The 17,723-nt window shown below is 37.3% G+C and overlaps 1 protein-coding gene across 3 annotated transcripts in view; it reads left to right on the forward strand.

Annotated features, from left to right (window-relative positions):
- The window catches only part of SUCO (SUN domain containing ossification factor), an 86,321-nt gene that overhangs the window by 27,292 nt on the left and 41,306 nt on the right, over window positions 1–17,723 (forward strand). For 2 of the 3 annotated variants that reach the window (XM_074222036.1, XM_074222034.1), the window contains exons 2-3: window positions 8,613–8,721; window positions 9,632–9,742. In XM_074222036.1, coding sequence (XP_074078137.1) covers window positions 8,613–8,721; window positions 9,632–9,742 — 220 coding nt within the window. The remainder of the gene's footprint in view (window positions 1–8,612; window positions 8,722–9,631; window positions 9,743–17,723) is intronic. The other variant, XM_074222035.1, reaches the window with a different exon arrangement.

Below are 17,723 nucleotides of genomic sequence, written 5' to 3' on the forward strand. Positions count from 1 at the left end.
TGTTCCTTTAAGTTAATATGATTTTATTGTTATAGGCACTCCCTCACCTGACCACTATTGTAACTATTCCATAGAGTAGTACAACTTTTGCTTTTGACAGAAAAAAAAATGAAGAGTGGACATCCTTTTGCTGATGAGCTACTACAGTAGGTGACTTGGAGGATAGTCTATCTTTGACCTGCATTCAAAGCTTTTGTGATTTGTTGGAATCTGCCATAGCTTGTCTTCTGTCAGAATAATCTGTAAGAATCTAAGGCCATTTCTGTGATACAGTTGTGGTATAAGAGTAGGACTTGGTTAGAATTCTTAAAAAAACAATTTATAAAAATTATATATTTAGGAAAAATGTACCCTTCTTTCTTATCTCTTTCCTCTAGCTCAGAGAAAGAAACCTGCCAGTTGGCAATCGTCCCTGTTGAGGCTCCCCCACCATGGTTTCAGGGATCCCTTACCTTAGCTAAGAGATTGATGTACAACTTTTCAGGCTCATTTGCTATCCCCAGTATCCACAGACTTCTCTGTTGCATTCCCTGTGCTGACCCATACTAGGCAAATGTTCTGTGTTTTGGGTTTCCCCATCAAAATTTGCCCGTGGGCATTTTATGGAACCTTTTGGAGAAGTTTTGGGGGTAGAGTTTTCTTTACTCTACCATCTGTAATGGTGATCATAGAATTCCTTTGTGGTTGCAATTTTTATTAGCACTGGGTCCAAATAGTAGTCTAAGGAAATATATTTTGATAATTATGTTGGAAATTAGGTGTAGAAAAGAAAACAAATGTTTGTTTTATACACTTTCATTTATTGGAACATTTAATGCATACTAAAGTTAACCAATATTATTGAAAATGAATTTAATTTACAAGTTAAATGTAGTAACTTATGAAAGGCTATGGCTATTTTATTTTTTTATTTTTTCAAAATTTATTTTGAATTTTACAATTTTCCCCCTAATCTCACTTCCCTCCCCCCCACCCCTAGTCTATTAGTCTTTGCATTGTTTCCATGGTATGCATTGATCTAAATTGAATGTGATGGGAGAGAAATCATATCCTTAAAGGGAAAAAAAAGTATAGGAGATAGCAAAATTACATAATAAGATAACTTTTTTTTTCTAAATTGAAGGTAATGGTCTTTGGTCTTTGTTCAGTTCTTTCTCTGGATACAGATGATATTCCCCCATTGCAGATAGCCCCAAATTGTCCCTAATTGTTGCACTGATGGAATGAGGAAGTCTATCAGGGGTGATCATTTACCCCCCCCTCCCCATTGCTGTTAAGGGTGTTTTTCTGTTTTTTCTGGTTCTGCTCATATCGCCCAGCCTCAGTTCATGCAAATCCTTCCAGGCTTCCTTGAATTCCCATCCCTCCTGGTTTCTAATAGAACAGTAGTGTTACATGACATAAATATATATATATATATATATATATATATATATATATATATATATATATATACACACACACACACATACATATACACACACACACACATATATACCACAGTTTGTTAAGTCATTCCCCAATTGATAGACATTCAATTTCCAATTCTTTGCCACCACAAACAAGGTTGCTATGAATATTTTTGTGCAAGTGATGTTTTTACCCTTTTTCATAATCTCTTCACGGTATAGACCCAGTAGTGGTATTGCTGGATCAAAGGGTATGCACATTTTTGTTGCCCTTTGGACATAATTCCAAATTGCTCTCCAGAAAGGTTGGATGAGTTCACAGCTCCACTAACAATGTATTAGTGTTCCAGATTTTGCACATCCCTTCCAACATTGATCATTATCCTTTCTGGTCATATTGACCAGTCTGAGAGGTGTGAGGTGGTACCTCAGAGATGCTTAAATTTGCATTTCTTTAATAAGTAGTGATTTAGAGCAGTTTTTCATTACTATGGATATCTTTGATTTCCTCATCTGTAAATGACTTTTGCATATCCTTTGACCATTTGTCAATTGGGGAATGTCTTGTTTTTTTTTTTAAATTGACTCAGTTCTCTGTATATTTTAGAAATAAGTCCTTTGTCAGAAATACTAGTTGTAAAAATTGTTTCCTTTTGTTTCCTACATTCCTTTTGATCTTGGTTACAGTGGTTTTGTCTGTGCAAAAACTGTGATCAAAATCATCTAGTTTGTTTTTAGTGATATTCTCCATCTTTTCCTTAGTCATTAAACTGCTTCCCTTTCCATAGATCTGACAGGTAAACTACTCCTTGATCTTCAAGTTTGCTTATAATATTGTTTTTATGTCTAAATCCTGTATCCATTGGGATCTTACCTTGGTATAGGGTGTGAGGTGTTGGTCTAATCTAAGTTTCTTCCATGTTAACTTCCAATTTTCCCAGCAGTTTTTATTGAAGAGAGAGTTTTCATCCCATTAGCTGGACTCTTTGAGTTTATCAAACAGCAGATTACTATAATCATTTCCTGCTATTGAGTCTATTCCACTGGTCCACCACTCTATTTCTTAGCCAATACTAGACAGTTTTGATGACTGATGCTTTATAATATAATTTTAGATCTGGTAAGGCTAAACCACCTTCTTTTGCACCTTTTTTTCATTGGATTCCTGGCAATTCTTGACTTTTTATTTCTCCATATGAATTTACTTACAATTTTTTCTAACTCGTTAAAGTAATTTTTTGGAATTTTGATTGGTAGGGCACTAAACAAGTAGTTTTGTTTCAGTAGAATTGTCATTTTTATTATATTAGCTTGATCTATCCATGAGCAGTTGATGTTTGCCCAGTTATTCAAATTTTACTTTATTTGTGTGAGAAGTGTTTTGTAATTGTTTTCAAAAAGTTAGTGAGTATGCCTTGGTAGGTAGACTCCTAGTATTTTATATTGTCTGAGGTTACTTTGAATGGTATTTCACTTTCTAGCTCTTTCTGCTGTATCTTGCTAGTCATATATAGAAATTCTGAGGATTTATGAGGGTTTATTTTATATCCTATGATCTTGCTAAAGTTGCTAATTGTTTCTAGTAGTTTTTAGATGATTTTTTAGGATTCTCTATACCATCTGTCTAACTTTTTCTATGATACCAATATGGTGCTGATAACCTAAACCAGGAAGAGTTAAAACAGAGAAAGAAAATTATAGACCTATCTCCCTGATGAATACAGATAGATACAAAAATCTTAAATAAAATCTTAGCAAAATGACTACAACAACATTATCACTAGGATAATGCATTATGATCAAGTAGGATTTATCCCAGGAATGCAGTGTTGGTTCAATATTAGGAAAACTGATTACATTAATAGATGCTGAAAAAGCTTTTGACAAAATACAGCACCCATTCCTACTAAAAACACTGGAGAGTGTAAGAATGGATTGTTCCTTAGAATAATAAGCCGTATCTATTTGAAACCACCACCAAGTATTATATGCAATGGATATAGGCTAGAGGCATTCCCAGTAAGATCAGGGGTGAAACAAGAATGCCCATTATCACCACTACTATTCAATATTGTATTAGAAATGTTAGCTTCAGCAGTAAGAAAAGAAAAAGAAATTTGAAGGAATTAGAATTGGGAAGGAAGAGACAAAACTCATTCTTTGCAAATGACATGATGGTATATCTAGAGAATCATTTAGAAGGCAATATCCTTAAAATGATGTGGTCTCATATAATTTTGCCCAAGTGAATCCATTTCTTTTTACTATTTTGTCTAGAAATAGAACTGTTTTGATTGTTTTGGGTTGTAGATTAGTTTTGATCTTCCTGACCTCTGAACTGAACAATATCTTGCATGTAGTAGATGTTCAATAAACATAGAATTGTAGATAGCTCTTATTTAGGCATTAATGTTCCATGACCACTCTCTCAAAATGAGAATTTTGACTCCTATTTTACAGAAAAAATTGAGTCCATTTGATGTGAAGAGATTCTCTTCTCCTTTCTTCTGATCCCCCATCACTCAAACTCTTTCTACTAAGTGCTTCTTCTTTATTCCTGTCTCATATGTTGGAGTAGCCTTACTCTTTACCAAGGCCATAACCTTTCTACTTGTTCAAGTGAACCCACTAATTATATCCTGTCTCCACCCACATATTGCCCCTTGTCTCTATCATTGCCCCCCCCCGCTTCTATCATTTATTTTCAATCTCAAGTTTTGATTTGCACTTAAATGAAAAAAGTAGATTTTGTGATGAAGCCGGTTGATTTTCATCCCTTATATAGATTCAAAAATTCATAATATAGCATATCATATGCAAACATGTATATCATTTTAAAATTTATGCTGTCTTGTTCAGGGATGAAATATAATATTTAAAAAATTATTTATTTTTATCTTGGTACAGATGTTTTTTATACATTACTAAAATATTCTTGTTCAAGAACAAGCATAATTACCCCCTCCCCCCCCCCAAATATAGACCCTCATGAGAAATAAAGTAAAGGAAAGAGGAAAAAAACGTGCTTCAGTCTGTGTTCTGAGACCACCAGCTCCATCTGGGGTGGATCACATTCTTTATCATGAGTCCATCACAGAAGTTATTTCCATATTTTTCCACAGTAGCTGTTGCTGATCATAATTCCCTCCATCCATAGCTATCCATAGTGGGTACCTCCGTGCTACCATATACTATATTTTCTCTCTCCTTTCTCTCTGTCCCTCCTCCAAAACGTGCTGTAGGGTAGCTGAGTGGTGCAGTGGACCAATCACCGGCCCTGGGGTCAAGAGGCCCCAAGCCCACATACCACTCCTGAGGCCCAGCAACCACCCAGCCCTGTGGTCCTGGACAGGTCACCCAATCCCAGCCCCTTGTAAGAAATAAAAAAGAAAATGTGTTACATCTGACCACTCTCCCCCACGATCCACCCTCTCCTCCATTGCCCATATCCCCCCTTTCCCCCTGTCCCCCTTCTCTCCCCTTTACCTGAGATGTCTATATACCCCATTGAATGAATATATATATATATATATATATATATATATATATATATATATATATATGCTGTTTCTGAGCCACCTCTGATGAGAGCAAAGGTTCCCTCATATTCCTCGTATTCCCTCATATTCCCTCGTATTCCTTCTTCCCATATCATTACAATAGCTTATTACAATAAAAAAATCTTATTATACAAAATATCTTATTCCACCTCTCCTTTCTCTTACTCCCAGTATGTTTCCCTTTTAGCCATTGACTCCATTTTTGCAATATGTTATATCGTCAAATTCAGCTCTCTCCTGTGCTTCATCTGTATAAGCTCCTTCTACCTGCTTTATTAAATGAGAAGTTTTATATGAGTATCATCAGTATCATTTTTCTATGCAGGAATACATGCAGTTCACCATCATTAAGTCCCTCATGTTTTACCTAAACTTCTCCTCTACTCTCTGTGTTTCACCTGAGTCCTGTATTTGAAGGTCAAACTTTCTGTTCAGCTCTGGTTGTTTCAACAGGAACATTTGAAATTACCCTGGTTCATTGAAAGTCCATCTTTTCCCCTGGAAGAGGATGTTCAGTTTTTGCTGGGTAGTTGATTCTTGGCTGCATTCCAAGCTCTTTTGCCTTCTGGAATATTATATTCCAAGCCCTATGAGCTCTTAATGTAGTTGCTGCTAAGTCCTGCATGATCCTGACTGCAGCTCCACAATATTTGAACTGTGTCCTTCTGGCTGCTTGTAATATTTTCTCTTTGACTTGGGAGTTCTGGAACATGGCTATAATATTCCTGGGGGGTTGGGGTTTTTTTTTTTTTTTTGGATCTCTTTGCGGGGACGATTTCTATTTTGACCTTTGCTTCTGGGATATTTGGGCAGTTTTCCGGTAGGAATTCTTTAAAAATTACGTCAAGGCTCTTTTCCTGATCATGACTTTCAGGTATCCCAATAGTTTTTAAATTATCTTTCCTGAATCTGTTTTCCAGATCAGTTTGTTTTTTCAATGAGATGTTTCACATTTTCTTCTAATTTTTCATTCTTTTGGTGTTGAAGTATTGTGTCTTGATTTTTTTATGAAGTCATCAGGTTACTTTAGCTCCATTCTACATCTGAAGGATGTGTTCTCCTCAGAGAGCTTTCTTATCTCCTTTTCCATCTGGCCAATTCTGCTCTTTAAAGCATTCTTCTCCTCAATAACTTTTTGAACTGTTTTGTCCATTTGACCTGTGCTGGTTTTTTAACATGTTATTTTCTTCAGCATTTTTTTGGATCTCCTTGACCAAGCTGCTGACTTCTTTTTCATGTTTTTTCCTGCATATCTCTCATCTCTTTCCCCAGTTTTTCTTCTATCTCCCTTACTTGATTTTCAAAATCTTTTTTGAGCTCTGTCATAGCCTTAGCCCAATTTCCGTTTTCCCTTGGCGTCTTTAGATGCAGGAATTTGTACTTCCTCATCTTATGATTGAGTGTTTTGATCCTTCTTCTTAGGATCATAGACAATGTATCTCTTAATGGTGTTCCTCTTTTTTCTCTGTATACTCATTTCTCCAACCTGTGCCTGGTTTTGGGGTGCTTCCTGAGCTTTTGAGTATTATTGGGACACCACCCCACAAGAATTTCAGTGTGTGAATGACCACAAGCACACCCCTCGGTCATGGGGCTGAGGTGGGGGGGGGTCCTGTTCTATTGGGGGGGCCTAGACTGTGATCAGGATCTGAATGTGGTGAGAGCCCTTAGGTATAGAGGACAGACCCGCCCCCCCCCCCCCCCAGTGCCCTGAGGGCTGGGCTTCATGCGCTCACTTTGGCAGAGGACCTGATCAGCAGATCTCCAATTTGTGCCCAGTGTTCCCTGGAGTGTAGGTCCAGAAACTGTGCCCGCTGCCATGAGCGATGTTTCCCAGGCACCCTGGGGCTGTCTCTAAGAGTCTGAAGTTCCTTCTCTCTGGTGGGCCACCCTGCTAATCCCGTGGAGTGGAGCCTTTCCACTGTTTTCCAGGTTGCCTTGGTCTAGAGTATTGTCTCACTGGATCTTTCTGTGAGTAGTTAGAGTCATAATTTTAAAATTTTTGAAATATTATGGAGAGAGTACCTAGGAGAGGCTCTTCTCCTGTTGCCATCTTGGCTCCGCCCCCCCCAGTTTAATTTTTAAAAAAATTATTGAATTGTTAAGCATGGAGTGATTTAGTAGGATTGGTATTCTTTAGCCCTTGGTCAATTCTTTCTTGTTCATCTTCATTGCCCCCTGAAGAGTGTTTAAATAGTAGTAAAATGAACAATGAAGACTCAATAGTTTTTGTTTGTGTGCCTCTGTTGAGATCTTGGGAATGAATAAACCTCAAAGATAGTAGTGTATTATCGTTTAGTCGATGAAACTTGATTTTGTTTTAGTAATAAATGTGTGTTATATAAAGTTTGTTGATAAAAATACTGATTCAAGGCTAACTTTGTGTTTTGATAGGTGATACTGAACTAAGGTAAGTTTAGAGATTCCCCCTTACCCCCCAGCTGTTCACAGGGCCCACTTGGGCCTGACCTTTGGGAGAGCATTCTGAGCTCAAATTGACTTGAGTAGCCAAAGGCAAATATACCGGATCTTTGGTCTTCTTCCATCAAGAACCAGCCATTCTTTCAGTTTAAATATACACAAATATCATAGCCCTCACCCAGAGCTTTCTGGAATTTGTGCTAGATACACACATTTGTGAAGGATACAGAGATAAATGAAGGGGTACACTTTCAGGGAGCTTAAATTCTGCCCAGGCAGACTGGGAGTCTAGAGAAGATCCCCAGGACCAGGAGAATTGGGGAAAAGAGCTTCTTCAGGTCAGTTTTGAGATTCTGAGGGCTAGTAGTAATGCAGAAGACCTCTACTTCTAAAGGCATGAGACAGCAATTAGGGTGACCCATGTGAGGGGCAGCAAGAAGGCTGGTTTTGAATTTGGATACAGATTTGACAGTAAGACTTCTTTCGTCACTAAACTTTATTTTTCACCATCAAATACAAACTCTTTTGTGCATTAAAGTTCTTTACGACCTGACCCCAACCTACCTTTCCAGCTTTATTTTGCATTATTCCCTATCACATTCATACGTTACTAATCGCAAGCCTTTGTTTTGATTTTCTCGAACCATCTGAAAATATATTCCCTCCTCATCTCTGCTTCTTTAAAACCTCTATTTCTCTCAAAATTTAACTGAAGAATCACTTTGTAAAATTACTCTCCATCTACTTGTCTCCTTCCATTGCTCTCAATAGTTACTTTGTCTTTTAGTCCCAGTCCCTCAGCCTGAAGAATAAATAATTGAATAATTGAGTAATCAGTGATTGGTCATCAGAGAAATGTCTATTAAGTTATAGGACCCCCCTGGGCTTTGTGAGTGGGGAGTGACGTAGTCAGTGAGACTATCACTTTGGTACCTCTTCTAAAGGGAGTATTGGAGGAAAGAGAGCTATGAAGCAGGAAAACAGATTAATAGTCTTAAATCGAGGAGTGGCTAGGTGACACAGTGGATGGAGCACCGACCCTGAAGTCAGGAGTACCTGAGTTCAAATGTGACCTCAGACACTTAATAATTACCTGGCTTTGTGGCCTTGGGCAAGCCACTTAACCCCATTGCCTTGCAAAAGCCTAAAAAAAAATAGTCTTACTTTGAGATTTTTCTTCTGATCATGTTTTGAAGGTTTTTTTTATACATTTATCTTAAAGGTTTCCCAGTTGGCGTGTGTGTTGCAAAGAGAGTTCTTCGCCTTCTTCATATTATTCTCAAGGTGACAATTGTGCACTTGAAAACCAAGATGAACATTTCCAGAAAAAGGTACAATAGATAAAGATAACATAATGTATATAACAGTTTTGCCATTGTGATTAAAAAGCAAAAAAAGGGGCTGAGTTCTTTTTAAATAAAGCTTATCAGTTAAAATCTTACAGTATTAAGGCACTACATTTTTAATTATCAAGCCAATAGAAGCCAAAGCGTGCCTAAGTGCACTGAAATACTTTTTTCCATTAAAGTTGGTTTATTTAAGCATTCTTACCATCCTGAAAGAAGTCTGTCTTAAGTGATTTTAGTTAAATTTAAATAAACTTAAATCAGCTTGTAGAAGTCACCGTGTCTTGGGGGAGATCCTCAATATCTTCTAGTAAATAACAAAGAATTGCTTTTAGAAGATGATTTTCTTTGGGGGTGCCTTCTGTGATTTTTTTTTTTGTGTGTGTATATATTTTAGCCTATGACATTTTAAAGTTTTTTTCCTAAGCTTGTATTAATTTCTAAAGTCAAAATTTTTTAAAAAATTAGAAATCTTAGGATTTGATAATATGATTTTTGTGACCCTTTTTAGAATGAGATGATTCAACTTGAGGGCTCCAGTGGATAAGAAAATCTATCAAAGAAAGTTTCAGCCTGTTGCTTCTTTTTCTTCAAAATAAAGGAGGAAAACAAAAGCATGATGGTTAGAGATAGTCTTTTTCTTAAGTATGTGCTAGGAAGTTGTGACAGGCAAAGACAGATTTTAGGATGAAGGGTTATTCAATAGTACAAAATGAGAAAAAAGGAGAGATGTGGAAATGAATTAAAAGGAAGGAAAAGGAGCATAGTCAATTTTTACTGTTTGATTGAGAAGTATGAAAAGAAATGAAGTATGATATCCAAGTAGTTGATGATGTGTTCAGAACATTATCAAAACCAGTATTTTTTTATGTATTCTTTTTCTTTCATCATTTAGGAGGAAACTGATAAATCCACTAATACAGAATTGTTTGAAAGTATAGACTCATCCGTCCCTAGTTCACTGGAACATGATAACTTAGTAGATGACTGCAGCATTGATGAACAGGTAAAAGCTGCATCATTTGATTTTGAGTGACCTACTTTTTCATAGATAACATCTAGCTATAAACTTTTTGTTTAGTCACAGGATTTTATAATTACTCTGCTTTATGACTTAGCAAATTAAGAGTTCACTTACCTGCTACAAATACTACTTTTTAAGAGATTTCAAAATTTTAAGAGATATGACAGTGCTGTGAATTCTCCTATACTGCCTAATAAGTAAATATTATTTACAGTCTACCCAAAATCTTTTAGTTGATGTGATGCATTCATTTGATTTCCATAAAAAGGCCAGTGCTAATTGAGAACTAGTAGTAATATAATAGTGGGGGGCAATTCTTTGTTGCGTCCTGATGAGTAATGTGGAGGCATTGGGAATACAAAGACAATAATAGAATCTCTGCTTCATGGAATTTATAGTCTATTAGGAAGACAGTGTATACATAAATAGTTAGTAGTAAATGTGTGCATCAGAAAAGTCCTCATGAAGAAGAAGGCACTTGAGCTAAGCACTGGTATGAGGGGCAACCAATAAATATAAAAATGCCAAAGTGGGGAAATTGGTATTGTTTCCTTTGAAGCTAGGATTCCCAGTGTCCCCAGGAACAGCACTATCCCCAATTCAAGGCAAGGCTTCAAAATTCTTTGGGATTTAATCTGGGAGACTGGGTATTAGAGATCTCCATGCAGATCTTGAACCTTGTATCACAGTGAGATGTCTTCTATCCATTGTAACTCTGCCAGGACTTAATCCTCAGTGGTTAATACAATCTCATCCTAATGATATTGAAACCTTGACTACAGAAGAACAAAACCATTTACCTACTACTGTTGTCCAGTGATTTGACCACTCCTTCCAAGATGTCTTCTAAAATTCCCAAACCATAATTAACATACTTTTTTTCATTTTAGACTTCTATTCATCTTTCATGTTCCTTCCATCTTTCTGCACCCTGTAGGACCTTGTTCTTCCCAAATAACTAGCCATTTTTAATTTTCCTGACCAGCCTCTCCTCCCTCCAGTTTATTCCTTGTTTATTTTTAGCATTCTTTTTTAAATTTTGTGATCCAAATTCTTTTCTTCCCACTCCCTCCCTCACTCACTAAGAATGTGAGCAATATAATATCAGTTGTATGTGTATGAAATCATACTAAATGTTTTTATGTTAGCTATATTTCCACCCAAAAGCAAGACAAAGTGAGAATATTACTTCAGTTTGCATTGAGAATTAATCTCAGTTGTCTCTTTGGAGATGGATAGCATTTTTCATTATGAATCCTTTGGAGTTTTCTTGGATCATTGTATGATCATTGTGTAGCAAAGTCTTTCACAGTTGATCATCATTTAAAACATTGTTATCATGCATAATGATCTCCTGGTTCTACTTACTTTGCGTCATATACATTTTGCCATATTTTCCTTCCTTCCTCCTCCCTCCCTCCCTCCCTCCTTCCCTCCCTTCCTTCCTTCCATTTTTGCAAGGCAGTGGGGTTAAGTGGCTTGGCCAAGGCCACAAAGCTAGGTAATTATTAAGTGTCTGAGGTCGGATTTGAACCCAGGTACTCCTGACTCCAGGGCTGGTGCTTTATCCACTGTACTACCTAGCCACCCCTGCCATATTTTTCTTATCTCTCTCCCCCACCCCCACCCCACCCCCATCATTTCTTATTGCACAGTAGTGCTTTATCCCAATCATATGCTATGACTAGTTCAGCCATTCTCAATTAATCGGCCTCTCCTTAATTTCCAGTTTGCCACCACAAAAAAGAGCATCTTTAAATATTTTTGTACAGATAGGTCCTTTTCCCTTTTCTTTGATCCCTTTGTGGGGCGGGAGATACAGAACCAGTAGTGGTATTACTGGTCAAAGAATCCATAGTTTTATAATCCTTTGAGCACCGTGTTTTCCAAAATGTGGAACCAGTTGTTCTTTAGTGTACCCTTTTTCCCCTCTTATTTCCAATGTTTGCTATTTTTGATAGGTAGGTATAGGGTGGTACCTCAGAGTTATTTTAATTTGCATTTCTCTAATCAATAGTAGGGACAGGTAGGTATGACACCACTGGATAGAGCATTGGGTTTTGAATCAGGAAGATTTGTCTTCATGAGTTTAGATCTGGCCTCAGATTTAAAAACTAAGTGACCCTGATCAAATCATTTCACCCTATTGGCTGCAGGTCCTCATCTATAAGATGAGCTGGAGAAGGAAATGATAAAAATCACTGCAATGTCCTTGCAAGAGTGATTTTTAGAATTTTTTTCAAATGATATCTAGATAACGGATTTCTTTTTGAAAACTGCCTGTTGTTCATATCCTTTGATTATTTATCAATTGGGGAATGGTTCTTTTTATAAATATGACTCAATTTCTGCTCTGTTTATATTTGAGATATGACGTGTTGTTCAGAAGAAACTTGATTTTAAAATTGTCTTTGGAACCTTTTAGGGAAATGTAGTATCCTTGATTAGTCTTTTAATTAATTAGATTTATTTTTCCTTTAGGTTTGTTTGAGATATGATTACTATCCAGGGGGGAATCTTGGATACTCTGCTTTTTATTACCAATTCCAGTGCCTCTTTGTACTGCCATCACTCATTTACCTTTCCTCCTGGAAATTCACTCAATTCAAATTATCAACTCATCTAGATCTTAGTGAACATTCTTTACAGTCCCTCCCAGGACATCCTCCTGACTTAATTACTTTCTTTCTTTCTTTCTTTCTTTCTTTCTTCCTTCCTTCCTTCCTTTCTTTCTTCCTTCCTTTCTTCCTTTCTTCCTTTCTTCCTTTCTTCCTTTCTTCCTTCCTTCCTTTCTTCCTTCCTTCCTTCCTTCCTTTCTTCCTTTCTTCCTTTCTTCCTTTCTTTCTTCCTTCCTTCCTTCCTTCCTTCCTTCCTTCCTTCCTTCCTTCCTTCCTTCCTTCCTTCCTTCCTTTTTTTTAGGTTTTTTGCAAGGCAAACGGGGTTAAGTGGCTTGCCCAAGGCCACACAGCTAGGTAATTATTAAGTGTCTGAGACCGGATTTGAACCCGGGTACTCCTGACTCCAGGGCCGGTGCTTTATCCACTACGCCACCTAGCCACCCTGCACTACTCCACCTAACCACCCCTCTCCTGACTTTCTTAATGAGATCACTTCCTAGCTCACAGTCTTGCCCTCTTACCCTCCTACCTCAATTCTGTCCTCATCTGAGGTTTCTTTAACACAGATATTGATGTTCCCTGAGTTAGACTCTTTCTAATTCCTCAGTACATAGCTCTTGAGCTCTTCTTCTACACATAGGAATAATGCTCTTGATCTCACTAATACTGATAGGTCTTCCATTTTGATGTTTAAGAACACTGAAATTTTGTTATTTAATCATGATCTTTTCTCATTCCATTCTTCTATGATTTATTTCTCCCAAAATTTTGTCAACAGCAGAACTTAGATTTCTTCTAGCCCTCTGTATCTCTCTAGACCTAGAACCTCTATTGTATTTCCAGTCTTCTTCCTTTCCAGGCCCATCTACTTGTTGAATCTGTTCATTACCCACCATGCATGTGCACCTTGCCCTGTCCTTTTTTATTTTTATTTTTTGTTTTTTTTGCAAGGCAGTGGGGTTAAGTAACTTCCCCAAAGTCACACAGCTAGGTAATTATTAGGTATCTGAGTTCACATTTGAACTCAGGTCTTCGGGACTTCAGGATTGGTGCTTTCTCCACTATGCCATCTAGCTGCCCCAGTATCTCGTCCTTTTGCCAATCATACCCTGCCAAGTCTCACCCCTGGATTATTTCCATCAATTGCTTCCTTTTTTTTATAGTGGAGCAGAAGTAGCCAAGAAACTGTGTTAACTGGATCCACTGCAGATTTATTTTATCTCAACCTGAGTTCTCACTACAACAAGGCAATACTTCTATTATTTCCAAATTGATTTCCTTTATTACTCTTATGTGGTGACTGTTAAAACCCATGTAATCTCTTAAAAATAAAAAATTCAAGGTCTTTGTTCTGTGAACTGTTTTCTGACATATCCACTGTCTTTTCCTTTGATCTACTCTGAAAAAAATAGCCCCCTTCACCTTACCAATATGTACCTCTCTTATGTGTTCCATTGATCTCATCCCCTCCTTTTTGCTGGCATGGCAGTTTCCTGTTTTTTTTTTTATCTACGTGCCCCTTTTAAAATATATGTAGTGAATGCTAGAATAATTTAATAAGTTGTTTACATTCTCTTAGATTAATTCATTAATTCCTTACAATATATGCAGTGCCCCAAATTTCCAAAATTACAAAAATTTAGGTTTATAAATTTATATTGTACTTGAAATTATGAAAAATTACTTGATAATTAAGACCATTATAATAATTATTATTTTAGATGGGATCCAGCAAGATCTCAAGTTTAATATTATCCATAAGATTCCATATTAAATTTTTTTTTGCAAATCTTGTAAAATACATTTTTAGTAAAATGAATTATAATTTGGCAGGTGATTAACATATAATTTGTGTCAGAATCTTTATTTGAACAACTGCCATAGCTCAACACCGGAAGATTTAAATCATTATGCTATGATTTTATATCGGTGATTTAAAAGAATAAAATGAAATTGGCATGATACAATTATGTGATCAAATATGAGAATATTACTGCTGAGACATGAGAATTCATTTTAAAATTTTTGGTCACCTAAGCTAATGCCTGTCTAATATTACAAAATACTTATCTACTGGCCAATGGCAACTACTGCATTAAATTGATACATGTATTTAAAAAGTTGAATTGAACGTTTGTAAGACAAGGATTGCTTTAGATTTGATTTTGTGGTGACACTCAAAGGGAACTCTGAATAGCGCCTGGTGTTGCCAGAGCTTTGAAAGTTGGCCAGACACATAAATGGAGGATCAGTCCAGGGCAGGAAGCTGCTTCCCCATGGCAGAACATTTGGAGGATCTGGGGTGTGACTGCCCAGCAGAAGCTGCAGAACTCCACTGGTGGTAATGCCTTCATCAGCGATGGTGCAGCTGGGGGTGGGCAGTGGTGGCAGTGGCAGCCTCACAGGCAGTTGCACCTCATGGGGGAAGCAGGGGATGCTCCAGACCACCTGTGGGAATCAGTTTGTAATTCAAGGTTAAGTCCCTGTTTGAAGTTGAGAGATAGTTGGATGACAGACTGAGAAGGGGCAAGAACATATTTCATTTAGTAAGTGGCTTGAATTTGATATATTTGCTATACAAATACCGTTATAATGTGCACAGTCATAATTTCAAATTGCTGAAAAAACAGATCTAAAATGCTTCAAACATGTGCATTTGTTTTTACAGAGGAGAAATATATTTATTTAAGGCAGCTTATTTACTACTTAAGGTAGTATTAAGGAATTTTGCTTGCTATTCATTTCTGAATAATTGTCCTTCTGCTGCTTGTCTTCCCTGATACTTAGCCTACGCCCAAGGCCTCCTCCATTCTTAGAAATGAGCAAAACAAAACCTGATTTAGTCCTGCCACCCTACCAGCTATTGTCCATTATGTCTTCTCTTCTCAGCTAATCTTTAAATATTTATATTTGTTTCTATTTCCTCTTCTCACTCTTCTAAAATCTGTAATATGACTTCCATTATCATCACTCAGATTTAATTCTCCAAGATTTCTAATGATTTCTTAATTACCAAACCTCACAGATGTAATCTTTATCCTTTTTTGATCTCTTTTTAACATGTGGCACTGCTGGCCAGTTTTTCCTCCTCTGTGGACTCTTTTCTCTGGGCTTTTCATGCCCTAACTATTGGTTTTCCTCTTATGACCACTCCTCATTCTCTTGTCACGCATTTTGATCTTTACTATGTCAGCTAGCTCTGGATGTCTTGGATTATGCTTTGGCTTCCCCCTTCTTTTTCCCCTCCCCCTTCCTTCTCCCCCCTTCCTCCTCCCTATCCCCCTTCTTCCTCTCTCTCCCCCCCCTCTTTCCCCCCCTTCTACATTTTTTTTTGGTGAGTTCATTAACTCTATGGGCTGTTTTCATCTCTAAGCAGATGTCTTCCAGAGTTAAATGTTCATCTCTGTTCTCTCTCCTGAGCTCTCCTGTCCACTCAACTGTCTATTAAACATACCAAACTGGGTGTCTCATAGGCCCTTAGCCTCAGTAAGTCCAAAAGGGAAACGCAGTATCTTCTCAAAACTCAGCTTTCTTCAGATCTTAGTGATGACTCTTGGCACGCTGCCCTGCCAAGTACTTGGGTGGTTGACCTCTCTGTTGTGGTTCTCAAGACTGATCCAGGTGGTCACTCCACAGCTTCTCTTATCCCCCCCTCCCCAGGGTCAGGTCCTCCTCCTTGTTGTTTCTGCTGTTTTTCTCCCTCATCCCAAGGGAGTTTCTGAAAGCTCTTCTTAGAGCATGTCTCCCAGCTCCGGAGTAGCTTCCTGTGAGCTCTAGAATCAAGGATAGAGACTTTTGTTTGGCATTAACAGCTTTCCTGGCTGACTTGGTCGTCCTCACCTCAGCTCTCAGGAGACCGGCCTCAATCCAGTCCTCCCAGCATCTCCCCTCCTCTAATCAAGATACAGTTGCTATTTTCATGGGTATTCCCTCTGCTGAGCACATGGGGAATCACCAGCAGGTTGTCAACATTTTTGAACACCTTGTGCAGGTTGCAACTTAGTTGAGCCAGTGACTCACAATCTCTATGTGAGTGCTCCCTCTGGTGGATAGATCCAGTGGACGCATGTACAGCCCTTCTCTTGAGGGGGCCTCCTGCTGTCCTAGTGTAGACTGAAGAATGGCCTTCTCTTAACCCATTTTATATTATTTTCTAGTTTGCTGGAGTCTGTTTTTGCCCATCATGAATTGTCTATTCTTTTTTTTTTTAGTAACCTGTGATTTTGATCCATAGGAAATAAGTTAATCCATTATTTGCTGCCATATGCATTGATGGAAAAACTTTGATAGGTTTTAGGAATAACCTTTCATGTCATTGCAGTATTGGCCTGTTTTATGCTCTTTTTATACTGGATCTAATTTTCTTAATTTTACTTTTTAATTGTTGCATTTCATCTAGACTAAATTCACTTAGTTTTTTTTTTTTTAATGTGTGCATATACATCTCTTCTGTATGACTTTGGATCTCTCCAAGAAAATTCTGCAATGTTCTCGAATTTGATAGTTAGCAAATGACATTCATAATCCGGACTTACATGGGAAACCATAGCATCTTAGAAATCTATTTTCCATTTGTAAGATAAATTTGACATCTTCCATGAATGCAAAAACTTTTGATGATCTTATCTTCCCATTTTATGCCTATATATTAATCTTATGTTTTGTGTTGATTATGTTACTGGAGACACCTTGTTGTAAGATGAGTTTTAATACTACATTTTGCACTACTCTTTTAAATATTTCTTTAGAATCAACAAACAATAAGCTCAGTGGGATCTTATATTTCTTTACCTTTTCCTCAGTAAGAGTATAGTGGTCTGAGGAATATCATCCATGATAGCCTGTTTACCTCTATCATATTTTAACCATAAAAATAATACTCTCCTATCTCTTTGTGGTACAGAACGGACCCTGATTCTTGGAGGCTATGCCATTGGATCATAAATTTTCTAGGGTCTTTCCTGCTGGAATAATAACTTTGGGCCTTCTTCAGTATAACAGAATAACAGTGTCTTCTTCAGTACCAGCACAAGTACAACTCACTGATGTCAGATCGAACACTTGGTGATTCATTCTTTGACCAAGCCAACCCATTAAACAATATACAAATTTTTAGAATCACAGTTTTGAGTTGTGAGTTTAGCTTATTCTTTAAAACCTTTTTTATATAACTAGTTATCTAGTCTTTGAAGACTTTTACGTAATGAAGAACTCACTACCCTCTGAGACACCCCATCCTATTCCATTTTTAGATAGTTTTATCCGTGTGGAAATTTGTTTTTTTCCCCTTTATCAAGATTTAATTTGCTGCTGTACAACTCACTTATGGCTGTACCTATTGCTCT

This window comes from Macrotis lagotis, chromosome 2 (genome assembly GCF_037893015.1).
Source record: "Macrotis lagotis isolate mMagLag1 chromosome 2, bilby.v1.9.chrom.fasta, whole genome shotgun sequence".
Taxonomy (NCBI): Eukaryota; Metazoa; Chordata; class Mammalia; order Peramelemorphia; family Peramelidae; genus Macrotis; species Macrotis lagotis.